Below are 24,756 nucleotides of genomic sequence, written 5' to 3'. Positions count from 1 at the left end.
AGACATAAATAAGGTCCCAATTATATCAAAGATGTCAATATATCATAATGACAGAAAAATAAGGTAGGTTCAAACCATTTGTTCACAACTAATGGTAAAGACATTGAGTTTCAGAAAAATAATATCTATCTGAGATATAGAGATGTAAATTTCCATGATGTAACTAGCACAACTTTGTAATAAGGGGATTCGAACCACTGAACTATATAACTAGATCCCACATTCGGACCTGAAATCAAAAGGGATAACAATTTAAATTTTATAATCCCGTTGAGTCTTTTTGTTTGGGGGAATAGCAAAGTTTCTAAAATCCTAGGAAGATGGCCAGGCACTATGGCTCACGTCTGTAATCCCAGCACTTTGGGAGGCCGAGGCAGGCAGATCACTTGAGGTCAGGAGTTCAAGACAAGCCTGGCCAACTTGATAAAACCCCTTCACTACTAAAAATACAAAAAAGTAGAGGATGTGGTGGTGCATGCCAATAGTCCCAACTACTGAGGAGGCTGAGTCAGGAGAATCACTTGAACCCAGGAGGTGGAGGTTGCAGTGAGCTGAGATTGCATCACTGCACTCCAGCCTGGGCAACAGAGCAAGACTCCACTGCAAAAAATAAAACACAATCCGAGGAAGATGCAAATTGTATTATATATTGCATAGATATATTTATGCTATTTGAGGAAATTTGATATATTGAATTTGTCATTTTTATCAAGTTCTTAAAAGTGTTAAAAGTTAAAATCACTGGTTAAATCATTTAAAAATTTTGCTTCATTAAATTCAATTTTTGGCTGGGCGTGGTGGCTCATGCCTATAATCCCAGCACTTTGAGAGGCCAAGGCAGGTGGATCACAAGGTCAAGAGATCGAGACCATCCTGGTCAACGAGGTGAAACCCTATCTCTACTAAAAATACAAAAATTAGCTGGGCATGGTGGTGCACGCCTGTAGTCCCAGCTACTCAGGAGGCTGAGGCAGGAGAGTTGCTTGAACCCAGAAGGCGGAGATTGTGGTGAGCCAAGATTGTGCCCTTGCACTCCAGTCTGGGTAACAACAGTGAAACTCCATCTCAAAAAAAAATTAAAAATTAAAAAAAAATTTTTTTTTTGAGACAGGGTCTTGCTGTGTCATCCAGGCTTGAGTATAGTGGTAGAGGCTCAAGAGATCCTGAACTCAAGAGATCCTCCCACCTCAGCCGCCTGAGCAGCTAAAACTACAGGCACGTGCCACCACATCTGGCTAATATTTGCATTTTTTTGTAGAAATGAGGTTTTGCCATGTTGCCCAGACTGATCTCAAACCCTCAGCTCAAGCAATCCAAACTGCTGGGATTATAGGAATGAGCCAGTGCGCCTGGTCAAATTAATAAATTTTGATGATCTTGTTGAATTAAGTGGTATGTGATTACTCAGAGGAATATTCAATAAGTTTAAGGAAATATTCCTCAATAAATTCACAAGATTATAATGGAATACTATGCAGTCATAAAAAAGGATGAGTTAATGTCCTCTGCAGGGACATGGATAAAGCTAGAAACTATCATTCTCAGCAAACTGTTAGAAGAACAGAAAACCAAACACCGCATGTTCTCACTCATAAGTGGGTGTTAAACAATGACAACACATGGACACAGGGATGGGAACATCTCACACTGGGGCCTGTCAGTGAGTTGGGGATTAGGGGAAGGATAATGGGGTGGGAGGATAGGGGAGGGATAGCATTAGGAGAAATAACTAATCTAGATGACGGAGTGATGGATGCAGCAAACAACCATGGCACATGTATTCCTATGTAACAAACCTGCACATTCTGCACATGTACCCCAGAACTTAAAGTATAATAAAAATAAATAAAATAAAAAAGATTATAAATTATACATTAAACAATGTGCTAATGGTCATATATATTTCTCTCCAAACACAAAAGTCCGTTGAACACTAAAGACCATCAAAAGAATCAGTTTGCCATCTCAGGAGACTCAAAACCATTAAAAGAGATTGCTAATCAAATAAAGATATCTATCACATGCCAAGTCCATGCTATACAGATTGTGTTAATTTCTCGGATGTGATGGAGCTTGCTCTTTGGATCACCATACCTTGTGTGGTGAAAGCTTTTGCTTTCCCAGTTTTATTACTAACCTAGAGCTGTCAGTTCCGTACCTTTGGGTTCATCTGTCTTTCCTCCTGGGTTGGAGTTATCATCTTTTGTGGAATCCTTCAAGGTTCCATATTCCTTTTCCATCTTAGCTGCTTCTTCCTTGGTACTGTCTGTTTCTTCATGACTTTTCTCTGATGGTGCTGTAATCAGATTGAGCATCGTTGTCATAGCCCCATTTCCTATTTATTAATTGGTTCCTAAAGTGGAAATCGACTTTATTGACAAGGTACAGTTTGAGATCAGATCATATAAGCTTAGTGCTTATCTAATCCAACCCTCTAACCATATATTACAGAAGAGGAAATTGAGGCCCAGAAGGGAGAAAGATATATCTAAAGTCATCCACTGAGTTATCAGAAGAGCTGGGCCAACCCCCCACCCCACCCCAGCTTTCTGAGTTCTGATTTGGCATCCTTTTCCTTCTCCCACACTGTGTCATTAGAGGGCATATTCTTTGTCTTACTTTAATCAGTGTAGGTGATCAAGCCAGGATATGTCAGGTTCTGAAGTATATTTGGTGGGTCTTGATTCCAAATGATAATAACTCTATAGCTGCCTAATCTCTCTTTGGCATTGCATTTTTGAAGGATAGTCTATTACTGAGAATCACACCTAAGGATCTGGGGCTATGGCAGGACCTCCTCCTTCTGCTCCTTTCTTCACACTCCTTTACCCCTAGTAACCCTAAATTCGAAGAGGAGACTTGAACTCTTGCTGTCAAAAGGGAAAACTCTTACTCTCTTCTTACCTTAAAATCACCATATTTCCACGTAGTAATCCTTTGTTGAATTAAAAATAATAAACCTTAAAATAGATAACCACTGAAAACAATTGTAATGCATTTCTGCAGCCAATAAAATATTTTTAACCTCGAGCAGTCTAACAGTAGACTTCTAAAATAAAAGTGTTTTTCCTGTAATCCCAGCACTTTCAGAGGCCGAGGCAGGCGGGTCACAAGGTCAGGAGATCCAGACCATCCTGGCCAACATGGTAAAACCCTGTCTCTACTAAAAAATACAAAAATTAACTGGGCATGGTGGCGCACACCTGTAGTCCCAGCTACTTGGGAGGCTGAAGGCAGGAGAATTACTTGAACCTGGGAGGCAGAGGTTGCAGTGAGCTGAGATTGCACCACTGCACTCCAGCCTGGCACCTGGCAACAGAGCAAGACACTGTCTCAAAAATTAAAAAAGAAAAAGAAGTGTTTTGTTATTATAGAAAAAATGAAAAAAAAGAAAGAAATCAGTTATTTTCTGATATAAAACTAGTGTGCTGTGGTATATATAGAGATGCACATTTTTTCACAGTTGTACAATTTTGTTCTTCGCTGTGTCATTAACATTATTATGGAAGGATGTTTCCAGGTTATTATAAACTGCTTGAAAACATATTTTAAAGGGCTATATGCTATGCCATCAAGAATATGTACATAATTTCTGTGATAGGGACAAAGAGTCAAAGTATAACAATTTGCAATTTTTGGTTGTCATTAATAGTTAAAAAAATTTAAAAAAGAATCTGCCAATTGCACATTATTCTCTTTTTGTTCCACCCTCCTCCTTGAAAGGAGGCTTCTTTTCATAGCTCAGTTCCCTCGAGTTTGATGGGCTGAGCAGGATGATGGGCGGAGGTATGGAACTGACAAAACCAAGAGTGGGGGGAGAAAGCACACTACCTAGTGGCACAGACCATCCCACGGGAGAGAGAAGACCTGGGAGGGGAGAGCAGGAGGTGGGGCAGTGGGGAGTGAACAGATGAGCAGGCACAGTAGTCTGGAGAAGTAGTTATCCAGAGAGAGAAGATACTTAAAGGAGAATTTTAGGATGTATTGCTCCGTTTTGTGATGTAGGCTTTTCCTTTCCACCTAAGATTCCTAGCCAGCTCCAAGAATCTTCAGTAAAGAGTTACATTATTTCTCAATGTTTTTTGAGGTCAGATTTATGTGCTATGCTTGGTCATGAAATGGCCAGGTTCACATCTAGTTAATCCTATGGCTGCATTTCAGATTTTAACATTCAAAACCTGTAATTTTTAATTAATGCTTATTAAAGTTCATTATTTACCACTCAAAAGGGTTATTATTCTAAAAGCTTAAAAAATAGTTGAATAATCATACCTGGGAAAAGCTTGCTTATATTGTCAGTAGCATTTTTTTCTAGCTTGTTTTTGGTCTGAAGAGCAATCATTTCATCCAAGTTTTCTGGAGGGAGGAAGGAAGGAAAGAAACATAATTTTATTCTCTGAGAGGTGATATCAAATTTTTACTAACAATGTTTAAATCTCACCAGAAATATCACAATAGCAACTCCAAAATATTAACACTGCAGGTAAGATGTTTTGACCTGGATTTTATTTCTAGGAATCACATATTCTCAGGATGGAAAGACATATGAGATCATCAAGTTCAGCCTCCCACTCAGCTAACTGCCGAAGTCCCTTCTATATCTCTGTGCACACTGCTAGAACTTCCAGGATTGGGAATTAGAGTGGATACTTGCTATTGGACCTACTCAACACCTTGTGGTAACGACAATTTGATTCTTCTCTGGATAACTTAACCCTGTCTCACTCTCAGAACATGTGACTCCATTGGTGGTGGAGTAACCCAAGAATGACTAAACAGCATCTTCCATGACCTAGGCTATAATTCAAGGAGGAGCCCAAGAACCTATCCACGTCAGTGGGACTCAGTGGTGGGACCACTGGTATAAAGAGGCTCTCTTTCCACTAGGATTGATGTGCTGTGAGAGGGTGAAATTGGGACTGTCCCAGCCATCTTGTTCCCACAGGGAGCAGTCTGGAATAAATCAAGACATAAAAAGTCAGAGCTGTGAGATGGGATAAGGTCAATTCTTCACACTATTGGTGGAATTCACAAACCCAAAGCCAGACTACCCCATCCGTCCATGGACTTTTCCAGCTATACACAGCAATAAATTTCTTTTTGGCTTAAGCCAAACAGTTTGATTTCTGTCTTTCAGGGCTCTCACTAATTCATGAGGAGGCCAGACTATCGTTAGGTAGTCTTAGACATCATTTCCCTCCTTATATTAAGAAACATTTCCCTCCTTATATTAAGCTGCACTGTGCATCCTTGTCTTTGTCCTAATTCTCCTCTTTGGAGAAGCATCATATTAAGTGTTACTAGACAGGAGTCTAGATGGGGACTTCCTCAAAGCAGATGATGAATTAGAAACCATACTCTTTGTACTCAGTTATTCAACCAGCCACATAGCTATCTCACTACACTATTTTAGGATGAGACTTTTCTGCCATTTGCAAACAAGCTTGTCTCTGCAATTAGTGTGTAAATATTTTATTATTACTTTGTATAGTTTCACTCCAAGTAAACTCCTCTTACCCTACCCCTATTTTAAGAAGATAATTAATATATTCTAATGTGTAATGCATTGCTTTCTTCTTGAAAATAGTGGCCATACCTGGCAACATTTGTAATCATGACACATTGTTGGGGCCAGAATAGAAAGTCAGACCACTGCTTGTCACTAGCTCAGAAGGGAGGAGAACAGGCTCGTCAATCGTCTTCTACCCACGCTGCCCTGAGCCTCTGGGGATATAAGGGTGGCTCTACATAGCAGCAGAAGTCAAAAGCCAATGTGCTTATACAGAAAAATTCCTAAAGACATAACTCAAACTTGAATTCTAAAAGTGACACATACACATACATATCTACATATATGTATATAAACATGTACATATAAATATGTATATGTCTTTATAAACAATATTTACATTGTATATATAATGAACAGATATAATTATTTAAAAACAAACATTTAGAATAAAATTTAACTAGTCTATTATAATAAAAATAAATAAATAATTTAGATCATCTCCTCTTGTAGAATGTCTAGCCTATTTTCACTGCTTTGCTCCTACCAGTGTTGTCCAATTAAACTTTCTGCAATGACTAATGCATTCATTTCTGCACTGTTCAATATGGTAGCTACTAGCTACATGTGGCAACTGAGTACTTGAAATGTGCCTAGTGCAACTGAGAAACTAGATTTTAAATTCTGTTTAAGTTACTTTTAATTTAAATAGGAACTTGTGGTTACTGGTTACCATATTGGACAGCATGGCTATAAACGATAGTGGGAATATCTGCCTAGCACATAAGCCTTTGAGGCATTTCTGGTTTATTTCCATAGGATAATTGACAAAGTGCAGAATTTCTGAGTCACAGGGTATTGATATTAAACAGTTATTGATATAAAAATAATGTCTTTGATCTACTGTTAAAAAAATACAGTAGGCCCCAAAGCACTGTGTGTAATATGAGCTTATTTTTGTTATATGAGAAAGAAATGACATAGGTATACACACACACACACACACACACACACACACAATAACATCTGGAAGAATACAAACCGAAATGTTACCAGTGTTGATGTTGTGAGTGATTTTCACTTTCTTGTTAGCATTTTTTGCATTGAATGACTTTTAAAAATAAACATGATCTTTTACAGTCAAGGAAAAAAATAGTAAAACTACTTCCATTTAGGAAAAAATGAGGTTCATATAGAGTAATTCTGGATAACCCTATCTGGTATAGTTTTGATATTTGTTCCCCCAACACTAATGTTGAAATGCAGTCCCCAGTGTTGGTGGTGGGGTCTGGTGGGAGGTGATTGGATCAGGGAGGTGATTTCTCATGAATGGTTTAGCACCATCTCCTTGGTGCTGCTCTCTGATAGTGAGTGAATTCTCACGAGATCTTGTTTAAAAGCAGGTGGCACCTCCCCCACCCTTGTGCTTGCTTTCACACTGTGACATGCCTGCTCCTGCTTCACCTTCTGCCATGAGTAGATGCTTCACTGAGCAGATGCAGGTGCCATGCTTTCTGTACAGCCTGCAGAACCATGAGCCAAATAAACCTCTTTTCTTATTTATTTATTATTTGTTTATTTTTTTTGAGACAGAGTCTTGCTCTGTGGCCCAGGCTGGAGTGCAGTGGCACTATCTCCACTCACTGCAACCTCAGCCAAAGCAATTCTCATGCCTCAGCCTCCTGAGTAGCTAGAACTACAGGGGTGCACCACTACATCCGGTTAAACTTTGTATTTTTTGTAGATTCGGCATTTCACCGTGTTGACCAGGCTGGTCTTCAACTCCTGGCCTTAGGTGATCTGCCTGCCTCAGCCTCCCAAAATGCTGGGATCACAGGTGTGAGCCATCGCACCAGGCCCCTCTTTTCTCTATAAATTACCCAGCCTCTGGCCAATATGGCAAAATCCTGTCTCTACTAGAAAAACAAAAAAAAATTCGTTAGGTGTTGTAGCGCACACCTGTAATCCCAGTTACTTGGGAAGCTGAGGCAGGAGAATCGGTGAGCTGAGATATTGCCACTGTACTCCAGCCTGGGTGACAGAGCCAGACTCTGTCTCAAAAAAAGGAGAAAAAAGAAAATAGCATTGTTCTGGTGACTAACCATCCCATTCTTCCCTATATTAAGTCAAGCAACAACAGACTTAAATATCCACATGGAAGATCTGAGACCAGAATGAGCAGGATAAAAGTGCTTCGAAGGCAGCCACAGCTGCTGAGAATCTGCCCCGTCCCAGCTGTTTCTGCTGGCCGTCTGGGGATCTGCTGCACCCTCCACCCATGGCTACAAATGGAGCAGATTCAATATGGAACAGATGCCCCCTCCAGAAGGAGGCTTCCAACTCCAGCAGAGTCCTTTGAGAGATAGATATAGTGCAGGTAGAAAAGCAGTGACAGGGCCGGGCGCAGTGGCTCAAGCCTGTAATCCCAGCACTTTGGGAGGCCGAGACGGGTGGATCACGAGGTCAAGAGATCGATCGAGACCATCCTGGTCAACATGGTGAAACTCCGTCTCTACTAAAAATACAAAAAAATTAGCTGGGCATGGTGGCGCGTGCCTGTAATCCAGGCTACTCAGGAGGCTGAGGCAGGAGAATTGCCTGAACCCAGGAGGCGGAGGTTGCAGTGAGCCGAGATCGCACCATTGCACTCCAGCCTGGGTAACAAGAGTGAAACTCCGTCTCAAAAAAAAGAAAAAGAAAAAGAAAAGCAGTGACAGATTCTTCACTAGGGAATTCTTTGCTGCCTTGCTGAGAGGTCCGAGTAATTTATCGTAATGGGAATGTGCCGCGTTGTTTTAGGACTGTTTTACTTCATGTTAATTAAGTCAGAACGATGGTCTTTGGAAGAGGTGGGGCTGTGTAATTAGGCAGCCTTTCCTTAACTGCTGGTTCAAAATGTATTGAAACATTTTCTTACTGTTATGAGTTTAAACATTATTTTAAAATCAAATAGTAAAACAAGCCATCAGAAACTGGTGTGATCTTGGAGAAACCCCATCTCTAAAACAATAATAAATAAATAATATAAAAACAAAAAAATAAAAATAAAAAAACAAAATTACCTAGCCTCAGGTATTTTTTTTATAGCAACTCATGAATGGCCTAACACTCTTATAAGATTTCCTCATAAGGGGTCATGAGGTCACCTTGGGCAAAGTATATCAGGGATCAATAGTATTTGTTGATTAAGTAAACCAAGCAGGAAAACGAAGCCTTTCTTAAAAACAAGCAAACAAAAATTGAACATTTGCAATGTACCTAGCACAACTGAGAAACTAGATTTTATGTTCTATTTAATTTTAATTAAAAAAAAAACAACCTGTATGCAAAATGAGAGAATGTCCAAGTTTATCTATAAAGTTCAAGTAGAGAGGAGTTGGCACTTTTTCTGTAAAGGGCCAGCTAGTCGTAAATATGTTGGGTTCTGTAGGCTGTATATGCAGCCTCTTGGAATTACTCACCTCTGCTGTTGTACCATGAAAGCAGCTGTAGACAACACTAAGCCAAATGAGCATGGCTGTGTTCCAATAACAAAATTTGAATTTGGATAGTTTTCACATGCCATGAAATGCTTTCTTCTTTTGACTCCCCCGCCCCACAACCATTTAAATATGTAAAAGCCATTCTTCTTAGTTTATGTACTATACAAAAATAGGTGATGGGCCAGATTTGGTCTATGGGTAGTAGTTTACCAGCCCTGTTAACAGATAACAAAGTTCTTCATTTTGTAAAACTGAGGTTTAGCAAGAGGCAGTGCCTTCCCCAGGATAACAGCGCTCACCACGGCAGAGCTAGGACCAGGACTCAGGACATCTGATGCCCAGCTCTTTTCTTGCCACACACAGACATCAGAGAGGAAAATCAAGACTCTTACTCCCAACCTTTCAAACACAATGGAGAAAAACCAATTAGTCAAAAAAAAATTTTTTTTTGAGACAGGGTCTCACTCTGTTGCCCAGGCTGGAGTGCAGTGGTGCGATCTCGGCTGACTGTAACCTCTGCCTCCTGGGTTCAAGCGATCATCCCACCTTAGCCTCTTGAGTAGCTGGAACTACAGGCACATGCCACCAGCCCTGGCTAATTTTTTCTATTTTTAGTGGAGACGGGGTTTCACTATATTGGCCAGGCTGGCCTCAAACTCCTGGCCTTAAGTGACCCTCCACATTGACCTCTCAAAGTGCTGTGATTACAGGTGTGAGCCACCGCAAGTGGCCTAGAGTCAAATTTTTATAAAATTATTTCCATGAAGATTATTAGAAAATGCTAATGAGACAACAATTAAATGTGAAATATTTGTACTCAAGCTGGCTCTATAAAGTTAAAAAGTTGAAAACTGGTTAATTTTATTCATGTATACTATCAAACTGGTCAATTCTTGCTACCCAGATGATGTGGGAAGATTTGGCATAAATTATCAAATGAATGACGTAATTATTGCCAAGTCCCTAATTTTTTTGAACAATGAAAACTACCACAGTAGAAACAAAACACAGAGGATTCTCACCAAGGTAGGAAACACCTTCTTCTGGAGATATTGTTCCATATTTCACCATCATCTTCACAAAGTCAATCAATGTTTTCATGATAGTAATTAGTGTTTCTTTCTCTTTTGCTTCTTTTTCTATATAAAAGAACAAAATACCTTAAAACTAGTGACAGATAGCCTCCTCTTTCAATGTCAATTTATAAAGTACAGCATGTTTTTGTTTGTTTGTTTTTTCAAAGATGGGGTCTCACTCTGTGGCCCAGGCTGGAATGCAATGACGATTCACAGATCTGATCAGGGCCTGCCACAGTCTCAGACTAAACTCCTGGACCTAAGAGATCCTTCCATGAAGTTGGAACTATAGGTAAGCACTACCACACCCAGCACTAATTACAGTATTTTATTGAAATATTTCTCTCTACATTTATAGCTAAAACCATATATATTTAACTTAACAAATGTATATATACTTTAAAAAATCTAAGCTTGATTGGAAATATAGGGTAAGATATAGCTATACTGAACTTTTTCAGAAATGGGCAATTATAACTTCTCCAGAAGAGTTTAATTTCATTTAAAATATTTTGCTAATAGAGTAGATAATAAAGACGCAGTTTTCAACCCAAGATAACATGAACTCAAAAGGAAGGGTGGAAGACTGGCAACCCAACAACTTTTCTCTACTCAGGTGGTAAGTCTTTGAGGGCAAGAACAATCTTTATTCATTAACTTTCTTAATTGAAAATAAGAACATATATAGTTTTAGTTTATGAATGAAAAATTGATTTTTGAATGAGTATATATGACTTTTTAATCTTTATTTCATTTGAAAGAATACATATATAGTAAAAATATTCCTACTGCTCAAAAGTAAATAAAAATGAAAAGTAACATTCTCTTCCTCATCTCCTCTAACTCACTTTAAGTAATGATTACTAGCAGTTTCTTGGGAACCCTTTGTATTTGACATTCTTTTCTGCCTCTTGATGGAACAAAATGGCTAATGATGCCATAATAGCTCAGTAAATATATTAATTCTAAAATCAGAAAAAAAATCTATCCCGGTTTTTGAAGAAAAGACAAACTAAGATGCTAGAGGGGGAACTCGTTTTCCCTATGCTTTGAGCTTCCGCTGAAGGATTTTCTCTAAATACTCGTAGACTTGCTCCCTTCTTCTGCATCCTTCCCACAGATATGGTTGGTAAACCACAGTCATTAGCCTACGTTTCTCAACTGCTGGGGAATTGGAATCTTTCTTTTTTCTACTTGTCTGGAACAGTGGAAGGCAAGAACCTGAGAAACACAAGCCTGTTCTGCAGACTCAACTCATCCCTGAAACTGGCTGTTCCAGGATCTAAAAGGAGGAGCAGGGAGCAAACAAGCCCACTGCTGCCGCTCACGTGAAGCTACATTCTGCAACCCCATGTTTTTCAGCAACAGAGATGATATTTTCGTTTCCTACCTGCTTTATTAATTCTTAATTGGTTGACACCCTGGAGAAGAAAGACAGATGCTAGCAAAGAACTCAGTATGAAAATTTAAATTAAAATTATGAAAAAATAAAGGCAATAAGAAATGAGGTGAAGGAAATGGAAAGATAAAAACAGATAAGGAACACTTTATACCATAGAATTTTTTCAAATGCCATAAAAGTCATGGGTTGGGAGGGAGAAAAATGGAAGAGGAATGGGAAGAGATATTGAAAAAGAACTGGTAAATAGTAACTGCAGCTGTCACGTTATTTGCTCAAGGTCACATCCGTAGACGTATTTGGCATCACACTGGTGCTCTTCACTGTTGCGAAGTGACTCACCAGGATGACAGAGGTTCTGAGCTGGGCATCTGCCAACCAATGGGGCAAGATGGCTCAGAATGGACCCTCAAGATGTATAAGCCCTGCAGAGCCAGCAGAGTGGCCGGTGCCATCCGGCCAATGTCTGGAATTGAAACATAAAGGATGTTCTCAAGAAGTGAAAGCTTATTTTAAGGTCACTTCTTGGGAGAAATAGATTACAGTTATAGAAGTCTTGATATAAATGTTCAATCTGGGGCTGAATCCTTGAACAGGGAAAGGAAAAGCCACAGAGGCAGTCCAGAGCATCTGTTTGAACAGTAACAACAGAAACATTGCACATTATTATCCCTCCTTGGAGATTAACCAAAATAAACATGAACTGAATCCCCAGTTAACTCAGTGCACATATGAGCAAAGAGATCAGGACACATGAATGATTTTCCTTAAAAAGAAGACAAATAATTTCCCAAGTGTGTTTTAGGCTCCTGGATTCCTTGAGTTGAATGTTCTTCATTTTAACTCTGAAGTTAAAATGTTCATAAAGGCTGAAGCTGAAACTGTTCATAAGGATGCCCTAATTTAAAAAGGATGAATTAGGCTTCCTACAGTGTTTCCACTAAGGAAAGTGAGTAATGCCTTTTAAAGGAAGATTTGTCGCAAATGGCGGGATTTCCTGCCTATGTTTGTGTGTGTGACAACATGTATACTAATCAAAGAAGTCAGGTAAAGAAAGACAAATACTGTATGATCTCACTTATATGTAGAATCTCAAATAGTCAAACTCATAGAAGAAGACAGTAGAATGGTAGTTGCCAAGGGCTAAGGGGAGGGACAAATGGGGAGGTGTTGGTCAGAGGGTATGAAGTTTCAGTTATGCAAGATGATTACATTCTGGAGCTTGTACACCATGGTGACTATAGTTAACAGCACTGTTCTGTACACTTGAAATTAGCTAAGAAGTCATCACACACACAAAAACAAGAAAAGGAAAAAAAGAGGAAAAAGACAATGTTAACTGTGAGGTGATAGATACATTAATTAGATCCATTGTGATAATCATTTCACAATGGATAAATATACCAAGACATCACATTGTACACCTTAAATATATACAATGTTTTCTTGCCAATTATACCCGAGTCAAGCTCAGAAAAAAAGAGTTGCAATGAGAGCTGAGGTTCAACTGGGTCAGAGCAGGGACACTGCCTGATTCATCTCCATCTTTGTTCTAGGTCTTTTCCAGTACCTTGTTCATAGCACATATGCAGTATTTGTTTGCTGAACAAATACGTGAACCTTCTGTTAACAAGATTAAATTATCCATAAACTTCACCCTTCCTGATCATCCTTTCCTAAATATTTTCACAACTGGCATACTCCTTTGGAAAAAAAATCAGTGTGAACTGTTTTCCCAAAGCCCACAGTGTATGTCATTGAAGATTACATTTGGAAACTGAAAACAAGAAGAAAATAACCCACCCACACATTTCCTAGAATTGCTCTTCCTGTCCCACATAATCACAACCACACAGTGGTTACCTGAATCAATGCTTTTCAGTAGTGCATAGAAATTTGGGAAATACTGGAGTTCCTCAAAGTTGTCTTCACTGTAGGTTTTAGTTCTCCTTTCCAAGCCATTTGTCAAGGTTAAGGTGTTAGATACTGTTTCATCGTTTTCTCCCTTAGTAAGACCATCTTGAATTGCTGCCATTGGAGTCTCCAGTGGTGGAAAATCAACAAAAAAAATTAACATTTTGTTAGAACTAGTGAAACTTCAGCTCAATTCCTTCCTTTGTGATGTTCTTGAATGTGAAGTCCAAGAATTCCCCTTCCTTTGCAGGCTCCTGCAGGTTCAAGCCCGTTTCTAGACACATGTGCTGTAGTCATATGAAAAGGTCATTGAAGCATAGGGAAAGGTGCTTTTATGAAAAGGTCATTGAAGTTTAGGGAAAGGTGCTCTTATGAAAAGGTCATAGAAGCTTAGGGAAAGGTGTGCTACTGCGAAGAAAAGCCCCTGAAGACCCCGGCTCCTGCTCAGGGGAAAAAAATGGGAATTTCTGGGCTTCTTCTCTGGCCATGTTTACCTCCATAAACTCTCATGACTTTCTCCTCAAAAAACTGCCTTTTAATGAAGAGGTAAGCTTTGAGTTCACGGAATCTACCAAGAGGGCTGGTGCCAGATATAGGAAAGCCTATTAGAATGTCTACCCCTAACAGAGCGGTCACACTTGGGAATTTCTGGGTAAAAATGTAAGTGTTGTCTGGATGAGTAAACAAAATCCTTTCTCCCAGACCTGATCTTTGTACAGTGGCTCCCATCTCCGTAAACCGTTCATTCTCCATTCAGTGAACTAGATAGAAATTTAAGAGCCTTTCTTGCCTCTTCTTCCTCTCCCCCCTCCAATCCATCAGCAGCCTTATTGGCTCAGCTTTCAACATTTATCCCAGATTTGCACATTTCTCTCTCCACTATGCCACTCTGGTTCAAGCAGCTTCATCTCTCACCTTCTAACCGCAACACCACAGTCCCCAAATCTGTTCCCAACACTGCATTTTCACATCGTAGCCAGAGTTATCCTTTTAACAATCTGACCATGTAACTCCTTTGCTTAAAATTCATCAGTATTTTCTCACCGTTCTTACAATAAAGATCAAAGTCCATCCGTGGCTCATGTAAGGCTCTGCACGATCTGGCCTGGGTCCACCTCCCCAGTCTCTTCTCTCTTTACTCTTTCTTTCTGTGCCAGCAACACTGTGCTTGTTCCAGTTGCTTGGATACTCCACACATCCTCTGTGTGCCACCTCTTATGTTCACAAGTTAACTGCTATTTGACCTTCAGTTCTTAGCTCAAGTTACTTCCTTAGGGAAGCAATTCCTAAGCCTAAGTCCAGGTCAGGTTCCTTTTTTGAGATCTCAGAGAACCATGTTTCTTTCCTCAGAGCACTTAATGCAATTGCAATGAAAACACATGATGATTTAAACATTATCTGCCTCTTCCACTAGACTTTGAGCTTCGTGAGTCAGGGATTACATCTTTTTAAATGGGCATGGTATTTCTAATGCTTGGTACAGAGTTGGTATTTAATAAATACTTGTTGAATGAATATTTCACTTGTGTTTCATTTGCATTGATGCATTCGGATAACACAAATCAACAGGTCAAGCATATGAACATTTTAGAGATGGGTGAATAGGTGTATGTAATGGGAGTGAAGAATTATGGAAATAGCTATGACAGTTTTAGCTCAGACTGGTGAGCATGAGTGAAAGTCATAAGGGTTTTTTAATTAAATAAATCTAGAATTCTTTTGTTGAGTGGGTGAATCTTCAAAAGCTGCTTAAAAAGATGGCAGCTGGTGGGAATTGGAAGTAAGTAGAGCAGAGGAAAGTTTTTAGGGTATCAAGCAAAAAAAAAAAAAAAAATCCAGGCCTAATTTCTATTTTCTAGCCTCCCTAAAACAGGAGCATCAGCCTCTACAGTTTTTGTATTTGAGATAAGATGTTGGAGGAGATAAGGAGACATGGGTCTGTGTGCTTTACAGAAGAAAATCAAAGGACAGATGAGGAATTTGATATCCCCCTATGGTCAGTTTCATCTAAAGTTTTAAAAAAAATTCAAGGTAGGGAGAAAGATCTCAACAGCTTGGTTGGTGCCAAGGAAAAAATGAAGAGGCAAGGAGCCCAACAAAGGGAAGGAAGGATGGAATTAACCTGGGTAAATAGGCATCTAAATGATGGGAAGGAGCAGGTGGAAGAGCGCAGCCTAGAACAGAGAAGCAGCATTAGGCAGCTAGCTCTGGGGAATACAAGAGCTGGTGGAGCAGAAAATCTAGTCAACCCACTTCTTTGTGGTGGGATTGGGCACAGATGATGACAGTGGCTGTGAACAGATACTGGATACCAAAACAACTGTGAGATATTTGGTTGCGGTTCACTGAGACTGTACACATACTTGTTATTATGTGATATTGTTACTTCACATATTATTACATATTATTTTACTGTGGGGTATAAGATATAATCTTCACTAAATAATAGAATATAACATAATCTTTATTATTTTCAGAGTAGAGATAATTTATGTCTTAACTTTTTGGTATTTTATGCATATACATATTTTTTAATTAATTAATTTTTTGAGACAGGGTCTCACTATGTCACCCAGACTGGAGTGCAGTGGTACAATCATGGTTCAGTGCAACCTCAAACACCTGGCCTCAGGCGATCTTCCTGTGTCAGCTTCCTGAGTAGCTGGTACTATAGGCTTATGCCACCACACCCAGCTGATTATTTTTATTTGTAGAGATGGAGGTCTCACTATGTCACTGGGGCTGGTCTTGAACTCCTGGCCTCAAGTGATCTTCCCGCCTCCGCTTCCCAAAGTGCTGGGATTACAGGTTTGAGCCAACATGCCCGGCCTGAATATAAATGGACTAAAACTGCCACATACCCACAATTTTCTTTAATATCAAATATGGTACTAACTATATACAGATAGAAGTATTACACACACACACACACACATACATACATACCACTTTCTCTGGTATTTTTCCAGCCTGATTCTCAGTTCTGCTTGTGGGCTTATTGGAATCCTCCTCATAATTGTTGGCTTCCTTTGAGATTAATTTTTGCAAAACTTCTGCTACTTCATCTTCCAGTGTATGTGCTTGGCTCTCTGTGATCTATTATAAAAAGGCAAAACGTATATAAGTGCTATATTCCCAGTCTTGAAAATTAAAAAAAAATCTGGACTAAACTGTAGTCAAACATACATTATTTTTAAAGAGGGATCTTTGGAACCATCTTTCAGACAGCCCTCACTTATGCCTGCACCACATGCTGGCTGTTATGGCGATTGCCCACCACTCCTGGAAGAAGTATCTTTGAGCCCACCATGCAAGCTGTTAGTCTTATCTGTTGAAACCCACAGACCACTTATTTTGAGAAACACCCTGAACATTGCTCCTCCACAGCTTTGGGTCATAATCAGATAACTTTTGACACCCCACAACATTAGCATCTTAATAAAGCCGGCCAGGGCCAGGTCAGGGCGCTGGAGCCAAGCTGAGGTGGATTCAAATTAGATCACCTGGAGTTTCTAAAATACACATCACATGCCTTTGCTCATGTTATTTCTTTTTCATCACACACATGTCTTTTACCTCTGCTGGTTATATCCTAGTCATCCCTCTAAGCTTCCTTCAAATGCCTCTTCCTCTGAAGCCTTTCCTTACTGCCAGTTGGATATAAGCTATTCTTTGGCTCTTAACGGTTTTTAAGCAGCTGGCATTTTGGGCGTGTGTCTACTTGCCTAGTTCTTTTGATGGATGACAAACTCCTAGAAAAAAAGAATGGTGCCTTACTTGTCCTTAAAACCTACGGGTCCTTGTAGAAGAAAGACACATTATAAACACTTGGCTACTTGAGTCAAGTGGCTCGGCTTCTTGGCATCCTCTAAACTGCACTAGGAACTTATTTTATTTCCATGCACATGACTTACGAGGCCAAGATTTAGTAGTTTAGAAACAATCTTGTCAAATACTGCTCTGTCATTTTCTTCATAAATCCTGGTGGCGATTTTATGGACAATGTCTTCAGCGGTTAAAGGAGTCCCGTCTAGTTGATGAAGGCCATCTGGATCATCTAGACAGAACGACCACAACTTCACACCATAGTGATCATAGATCTATTTCATCCATCATATTAAACTTATAATCAGTACTTTGCTTTTGTAGACAGACATGTTTGAGATGTATTTATGGTGGTGCTTGGTCCACATAAACCCTTGGTTTGAAATAAAATTGGTCTTCATGTTAAAAACTCAGTGTGATAATGGACATTCTGAAACTTTCTTAGGTGACTATAAGGGGAAGGAAAAGCTGAAGGCAACATGAAAGTTCTCTCCATTTGTTGTTATCACCAATAATACAAACCATATCATACTTTTTATTTTTAAAATTTTTTTTAGAGACAGAGTTTCACCATATTTGTCAGGCTGGTCTTGAACTCCTGACCTCAGGTGATCCACCTGCCTCAGCTTCCCAAAGTGCTGGCATTACAAATGAGAGCCACCACGCCCGGCATATTATACTTTTTATTCACATAGTGTGCCATATTTATATAGTATGTCATATTATTCAGTGTACCCTTCTATATGTTGTATAATTTGATATTCCAGTTCCATCAGGGAATAGATTGTTTGGTAATACCCCCACATGTATTACCTTTGCAGGCAAATTCCTGGGGTGGGATGGGGACCTCTACCTCACACCCAGAATCAGAGAGTGTGTACTGAAGATTTTATGACTCACCTAAAATAAATATCTACTTCGAATTGAACATGTATCAGAGTGTCTTTATGTAAAAAAGGCAGCTTAATGTGACAAGACCCATCCTTAGAGAACAGGGATCTTATTTTATTTTATGTGCCTGGAATTTAAACTTTTAAAATGTGGCAACCTATCTGCACAAAGCAGTATGTAAATCTTTGCAGAGAAGCATGCTAATACGTACCCTTGGTACATATTTGGCAATACGACTTCAGACTAAAGTAAAGGCCCATCCTGAGGAAAAGGGTTAGTGGCAATGAAGCATTGCAGCACATCCATGGAGATATTCCAGGAATCAATTAGTCATTTCCAATCTATACCACATTAAGTGGATCAAGTTTACAAGGCACTTAACTCTGTCTGTTTCCTCTGGGAAGATCAGAAAGATCAGAATTTTAGCCCCAGTGATGTTTCTCATTAGATATATATCATTGGATCACTGTAAAGGAGTCTAATAAGGTATCTATCTCATGGGATTGTTGTGAGGATCAGATGTAATCAGATATAAAAGTACCTTTTAGATTGCAAAACACTTAAGGTATTTTGCAAAAGTAATTGCAATTTTTATCATTACTTTCAATGGCAAAAACCATGATTATTTTTGTACCAACCTAATATATGAAAGCTAATATATGATTGTTATATGCACAGTGAATTTGTATTTTGAAATAAAGGAACTGCAATTATCTTCTGGAGAAAATGGAAATTGAATCTCTGGCCAGATTCTGCCCAGATAATCCTCCTCATATTCACTCAGAGAAAGAAGAACATGGTATTTCTATTCTGATTCTGCTCTTTTCTTCCATGGGTTTTGGGGACTCAGACAGAATTTCTCCCACGGCCTTTCTTTCAGACTCTATGAAAATAGAGGTATATGCAGCCTCAGGCAGAATATCTTCTTGTTTGGAAAGAAGCTTAGGAAAATGAATGGGGGTAGTTATATATGGAGGACTGGAAGTTCTCTGTCAATACAAAATTGCTGAGCTGTTGGCCAGCCCATGAACCATGATCCCTTTGAACTGAGTACCAGAGAGACAAAAAAGCAGAAGCCCCTAAGAAAAACAAACAAACAAATGTAAAATCACTTGCCCTCTTGGATGGCTGAAGATTTGGTTCATCATCTATTTTTCAGGAGCAGAAACTCACTATTATGTGTCTGATTTTTCCATTTGTGGGTTGCAAGTCAGGCTCTTGAGAATACATAGAGCAGAAACTGCTCCAGTCTATGCAGAGGTGGAAGAATTTATTTCCTTCCCCACTTATCCCTAAGGATCCATAAAAGGAGGAATATTGGTTGCCTGATAGACCTGGAAAATAACTGAGATGACTGTTTTTCAGTCCATTTACTTCGCAACAGGTAGGATGTTAGTAACCCACTGAAGAGCCTTTGCTCTGCTGCACTGCTGTCCTCTCTTAAGCCAGGAACTTAGGTCTCACCTAGCAGTGCTTTGGTGGATGCGGTAAATAGTGGAACATGTAACCATTGCTTCTCATCTTTCCCTGACTTCCTTCACCCTTCTAAAATGGATACTATTCAAAATGGCTTCCTCTTGCTCATGAAGGGGTATTTCACCCTCCATGTATAGACTCCTACAACATTCTAAGTGAATGTCAAAGGGTCATGTCCCAAGTCATCATCTGCCCAGTTGTGTTTTGAATTGCTAGCATCTAATATGGAACTTTATGTTAAATTGTTCAATATATTTTAATTAAAGTCTTACTATGTGCCAGACACTGGGAATAGAGTGATGTAAAGGTTAGGCAAGCTCCCTGACTGCACAGGTCTTATTGTTTAGCTCATAGTCTAATACATAGTAATTGCACAATAAATATTTGAATGCATGTAGGAGCCCCTAAGCACTACTTTAGAAGAGAAATTTGGAAAGATCCTGAATCGTGAATACTATAGAAAACACTGAAAAGGAGAATTGATGGGTCCTATAGCACAAGCCTATTTGGAAGTTTCCTAAAGGAAAGTGTAGGTCTGGGAACACATGCTGGAGAAGTTAGCTTCCTTTACCTTCCCCTCTGGGATGAAGTCTACATGCATCTGAGGTTCTATCCAACTTGGTGGCCAAAAACCCTCTGGTTTCAGGATTTCCAGAGCACAAGGGGAGACCAGAAGCTTTCTCACAAATCATTTTCTCAAAGAACCTTGGCCCAGCATCTCTGTGATCTCAAGTGGAGTTAATACCTCCTACAGTAAACCTGAAGTCATCAAGACTAAGGACTTGGTAGTTCTAAACATACTTGGGATGGTAATAAAATGTTGAACAGTTAAAAAATTAGTTGCTCAAGTTAGTGGTGAGATCAGAAACAGATCTGTGTCTCTGCCTGCATGTACAACCACTTTGACCAATTCAGGTAACTCAATATTAGACTATTTTATTAAATCAAATGATCACTTCATTTGAAGTAGTTGAATCTGTTTTACAGGCAGTTATAATCAGTGTCCATTTGTAGTCCCAATATTTTAGGTTAAGAAATTGAATTCAAGATTTTAAAAAGTAAATGTCCCTGAGTAGCATGAAATATGATATACATCAAAATATAAACCCATTGCCTCCATTCCACCTCATAGGTACACAAGACACTTTGGAATACTCCTAGGTTATTATGTCCTATGACAATTCAGTTTAATTGTCAGTTGTTTTATGACAGACATATCAACATAATTCTCCTGCAGCCATAGAACAGAATAAAGACGGGAAGAAAACCTGTACTTACTCCTAAGCACTAGTTCTCAAAATGAAAAACACTTTCTCCTCCTTAATGCCTAGGTTCAACAGTTCATTTATTATTCCCTCATATAGTCTTTCATTTGTTCATTCATTCATTCATAATTTTATTCAATGAATTCCTGGGCTTCCAGGCACTGGGGCTACAATGTCTCTGTTCTTGTGACGTTTTCGGTTTAGTTTTGGAGAAAGGCCTTAATCACAGATAATCACACTTCATGGAGGTAAAATTACAAACTGCATGAAGTGCCATGAAGGGCAAGAACAAGGTTTTTATCAGATTATATGTGCTAGATGAACCTAGAAATGTAGTCAGGAAGCAATCCATGCAGGACTGTGGAAGCTTCATTAACGACTTTGGTTTTCCTGTTTTGTTTTGGTTTTGTTTGTTTATTTGAGACGGAGTCTGTCTCTGTCACCCAGGCTGGAGTGCAGTGGTGTGATCTCGGCTCACTGCAAGCTTTGCCTTCTGGGTTCAGGTGATTCTCCTGCCTCAGCCTCCCAAGTAGCTGGGACTACAGGTGCATACCTCCACTCCTGGCTAATTTTTGTATTTTTAGTAGAGATGAGGTTTCATCATGTTGGCTAGGCTGGTCTCAAACTCCTGACTTCAGGCGATCTGCCTGCCTAGGTCTACCAAAGTGCTGCGATTACAGGCGTGAGCCACTGCACCTCGCCTGGTTTTTAGTTCAAGAGAATGGGACTCTAATAAGAGGTTTTATGAAAAAGAGTGGCACACTTATATCTGTGTGTGGAAAATACCACATTGGCTGCCACATGAAGAATGAGTTGAAGAGAGGTGAAGCGATTCGGGGAGAAGTGTAGATTTTGCTATAGTTTACATGAGACATAACTGGAGCTTGGACAAGGATAGAGAAATACAATTGAGAGATACATGGGACGTAAAATTAATGTTTTGGCAGATTAGAATTTGAGAGGTGAGGGAAAAGATACACAGTTTGATCCTAGATTTCTGTCTTAAAAAAATGGATGAATAGTAGTGACTTTCCTAAAGAAACAGTACTCTAAGAGGGCTAGGTTGTGAGGTGGACAAATATTATGAGTTTAATCATGGGCATGCTAAATTTGAGGTGCTTCTGAGACTTACAAGGGAAAATGTCAAATAGGTAAACAGATAAATAGGTCTATAGCTAAGAGAAGTCTGGCCTAGTGATATGGGAGATCAAGATATAGATGTAATTGAAGCCATGTAAAGGTTAGGAACTTCTAAGGAGAAAGGATATGGCGAGGAAGAGAACAATGAAAAGGAAGTAGTAGATATTTCACCTTTTTGTGAGGGGTGAGAGGATACTTTATTGATCTAATTATTTGAAAATTATGATATTTTGTTTGTACTAATTGTTAAAATAAATTTGAATGTTAAAATGAATTTAATAACAAAATATAAATACTAGATTAAAAAGTTTTCAGAGCATCATGAAAGGGAAAATAAACTTTGGCACTCTGTGGAGCTGGGGCTTTACACATTACCAGTACATATGTGCTTTATCTCAATTTTGGACTTGACTAATAAAGGATTATTAATGTTTAACAGATATTTTTGAAATATTGGACTTTCTCTTAACCCATTATGGGAAACTCCATGTTAACAAAAATAGTTGGCAAAAAGTTCTTTTTCTGATTTACCTTGAAATTTATGATCCAATCCACTCTTAGTAGAATCATAATCATCTACCAGTTTTCGATTCTTGGTTGAATCAACATCTTCCACATTCAACTTATTATCAAATGGGGAGCTTCTTATAGATTGTCTTTCTTTCTCAATTTTTTCCTTTTCTGTTATTGCTTTCAGCAGGTTCAAGTTATCAACAAAAGAGTAGTTGTTCTGACCTCGCTTGTTTTCTGAAAGAAAAGCGCCAAGCCCAACACAACCATTTTAGTTCAGATTCTCCTAGCCTACATTGTTTAAATTAACATCAATATGATTTCTTTTTACCTGCAGGAAGTGTTATTTTAATCTTGTCTGCTTCTGCTTCAGCAATCTGTGAAGCAAACAGAAGATAGATCTGGTTTAAAATCATTGCCCAACTACTTACCAAGTATGAGACCCAAATGATTTACTCTCCATGGGATTTAATTTATTTGTTTGTAAATTATGGATAATTCCTATTTCAGAGCATTGTTATAATTAAGTGAGATAAAATTGAGGGCAGAACAATAAGTGTTAATTCCTTTCTCCTATAATATTGGTGAAAAAGAAATCTCTGGCAAATTGGCTATCTTACAACAGAGTGGATGTGACGCTGAACTTACTGGGTTATTACATAGTTACTGAATGTATTCATTATACAGAACTCAATGTAAGTAACTGCTAGGGCATAGAATTTACCAAAATTAGATTTCCCAACCTAATTTCTGTCAATTAACTATTAAGTTCCTGATGTTTGTAAATTCAAAATGACCAAAATGTCACAGCATAATTACATTCAATAATAACTAAATCAAAATGAAATAGCATTTATAATGTTACTTTTGACCTACCTGTTCATTCAAAGGTCTTTCTGCACTTAATTCTCTATTATGTAGAGATTTGTCTAGAATAAACACACGTGAATATAAATTTAATTGTGTATTCAAAGACAAAATATGCCTCTTATTAAAAATCTTCATATAAAGGATAAACAAATATTAAGAGAAGTAATTTTGGATGATTATAAAACAAATATATATTAACAAAGATTATCAAGATTATACAATAACAGTAATTATCAGTATTGCCTTATTTATTATATTGGTGTATTTCCTGTGTTGACACGATCACACTTTTTTTTTCCGACCAGAAATTTAACATATAGTTCTCACACAAGGGTTACCAGCTATTCTCAACTAGAGAGAGCATAATTAGGATTGGTATTATTAGCACATTAAAAGCTCTTTCATCATATACTGCATATGTAATGAACAGAATATCTGAGAAAGGTTGTAAGGCAACTAGAAAAAAAAAAAATCCAAGCCACTTTAGGTGAAGAATATTCCCTTTCCTTTTCAAAATAAGATCTTTTTCTTTTTTTTTTTTAAAAACCCATGTTATTGCTCTATCATTTTAAAAGTGAAGAAAAAAAAATCTGTCTTCTGTCTCTAAATTCGAACTGATTTCTCTGTCCGTATTCATGGATATAATCTGATCAGAAAATGAGGCAGGGTGATTTACAGCTCACCTATTATACCAAACTTTACCTTTTCGTGGCTAAATAAAAAGAGGGTAGGAAGAAGAAAAGTGTTCACATACCTTGGCTGCCTCCAGGTTTGGGGAAAGCTTGAATCGGGAGCACCAACACCAGAATCCAAGTGCCGGTGCCGAGGAACCCCATTCTTCCACGCTGGGCTTGGGTCACAGCCCGCCGCTGGGCTCCGGGAGCTGTAGCTTTTGTTATGAATGAAAAGGAGGAGTAAAAGCAGGAAGAGCCAGGAGGGCGGGTGCGGGGCGGGAGAGGGGCTGGGACTGGGCGGCCGCGGGATCTCAGACACTCGGGGGTCAAGGGATTAGCAGGGCTGTGGCGCGCGGGAGTCACGTCTCCAGGTGGAGGGGAGCGCTGTCCGCCCCTTGGGTGCTGAAGTTCCTGTGACGCGGAGACCGTCGCACCAGGGCGTAGCTTTACTCCCGCTCCCTCTTGGAGAGGAAGTGAGGAAGGAAGCGCATGCTCCATGCACGCCGGAGGCGGGAGGGGATGGCGTCAGTGACTCCAACGCTACTCCAATCCCCCGGGAATGGAACAAAGGAGGGGCGACCGGCCAGCTGGCGTATTTTCTGTGCTGCAGTCCTAAGGTGTCCCTGGGCTCAGGGTCAGCTGGCTTGCCCTAAGGGTGACAGAATTGTCCTAACCTCCCAAGTAAACGTTACTGCTAGGGCCAAATGCCTTCTCTGCCTGTTCGC

At 39.2% G+C, this 24,756-nt stretch overlaps 1 protein-coding gene across 1 annotated transcript in view; it reads right to left on the bottom strand.

Annotated features, from left to right (window-relative positions):
- Positions 1–24,449, bottom strand: part of SCG3 (secretogranin III) — a 39,831-nt gene extending 15,382 nt beyond the window's left edge. The window contains exons 1-10 of the mRNA XM_002753486.5: positions 24,112–24,449; positions 23,364–23,416; positions 22,819–22,864; positions 22,509–22,724; positions 17,295–17,437; positions 16,327–16,476; positions 13,330–13,507; positions 10,014–10,130; positions 4,273–4,356; positions 2,159–2,296 (exon numbers count right to left, since the gene is read on the bottom strand). Coding sequence (XP_002753532.3) covers positions 2,159–2,296; positions 4,273–4,356; positions 10,014–10,130; positions 13,330–13,507; positions 16,327–16,476; positions 17,295–17,437; positions 22,509–22,724; positions 22,819–22,864; positions 23,364–23,416; positions 24,112–24,193 — 1,207 coding nt within the window. The 5' untranslated portion in view covers positions 24,194–24,449. The remainder of the gene's footprint in view (positions 1–2,158; positions 2,297–4,272; positions 4,357–10,013; positions 10,131–13,329; positions 13,508–16,326; positions 16,477–17,294; positions 17,438–22,508; positions 22,725–22,818; positions 22,865–23,363; positions 23,417–24,111) is intronic.
- Between the last annotated feature and the right edge of the window lie 307 nt (positions 24,450–24,756).

Source organism: Callithrix jacchus, chromosome 8, assembly GCF_049354715.1.
Source record: "Callithrix jacchus isolate 240 chromosome 8, calJac240_pri, whole genome shotgun sequence".
NCBI classification, from domain to species: Eukaryota; Metazoa; Chordata; class Mammalia; order Primates; family Cebidae; genus Callithrix; species Callithrix jacchus.
The sequence above is the reverse complement of the archived record's forward strand: the minus strand, read 5'-3'. Positions and strand labels throughout refer to the sequence as shown.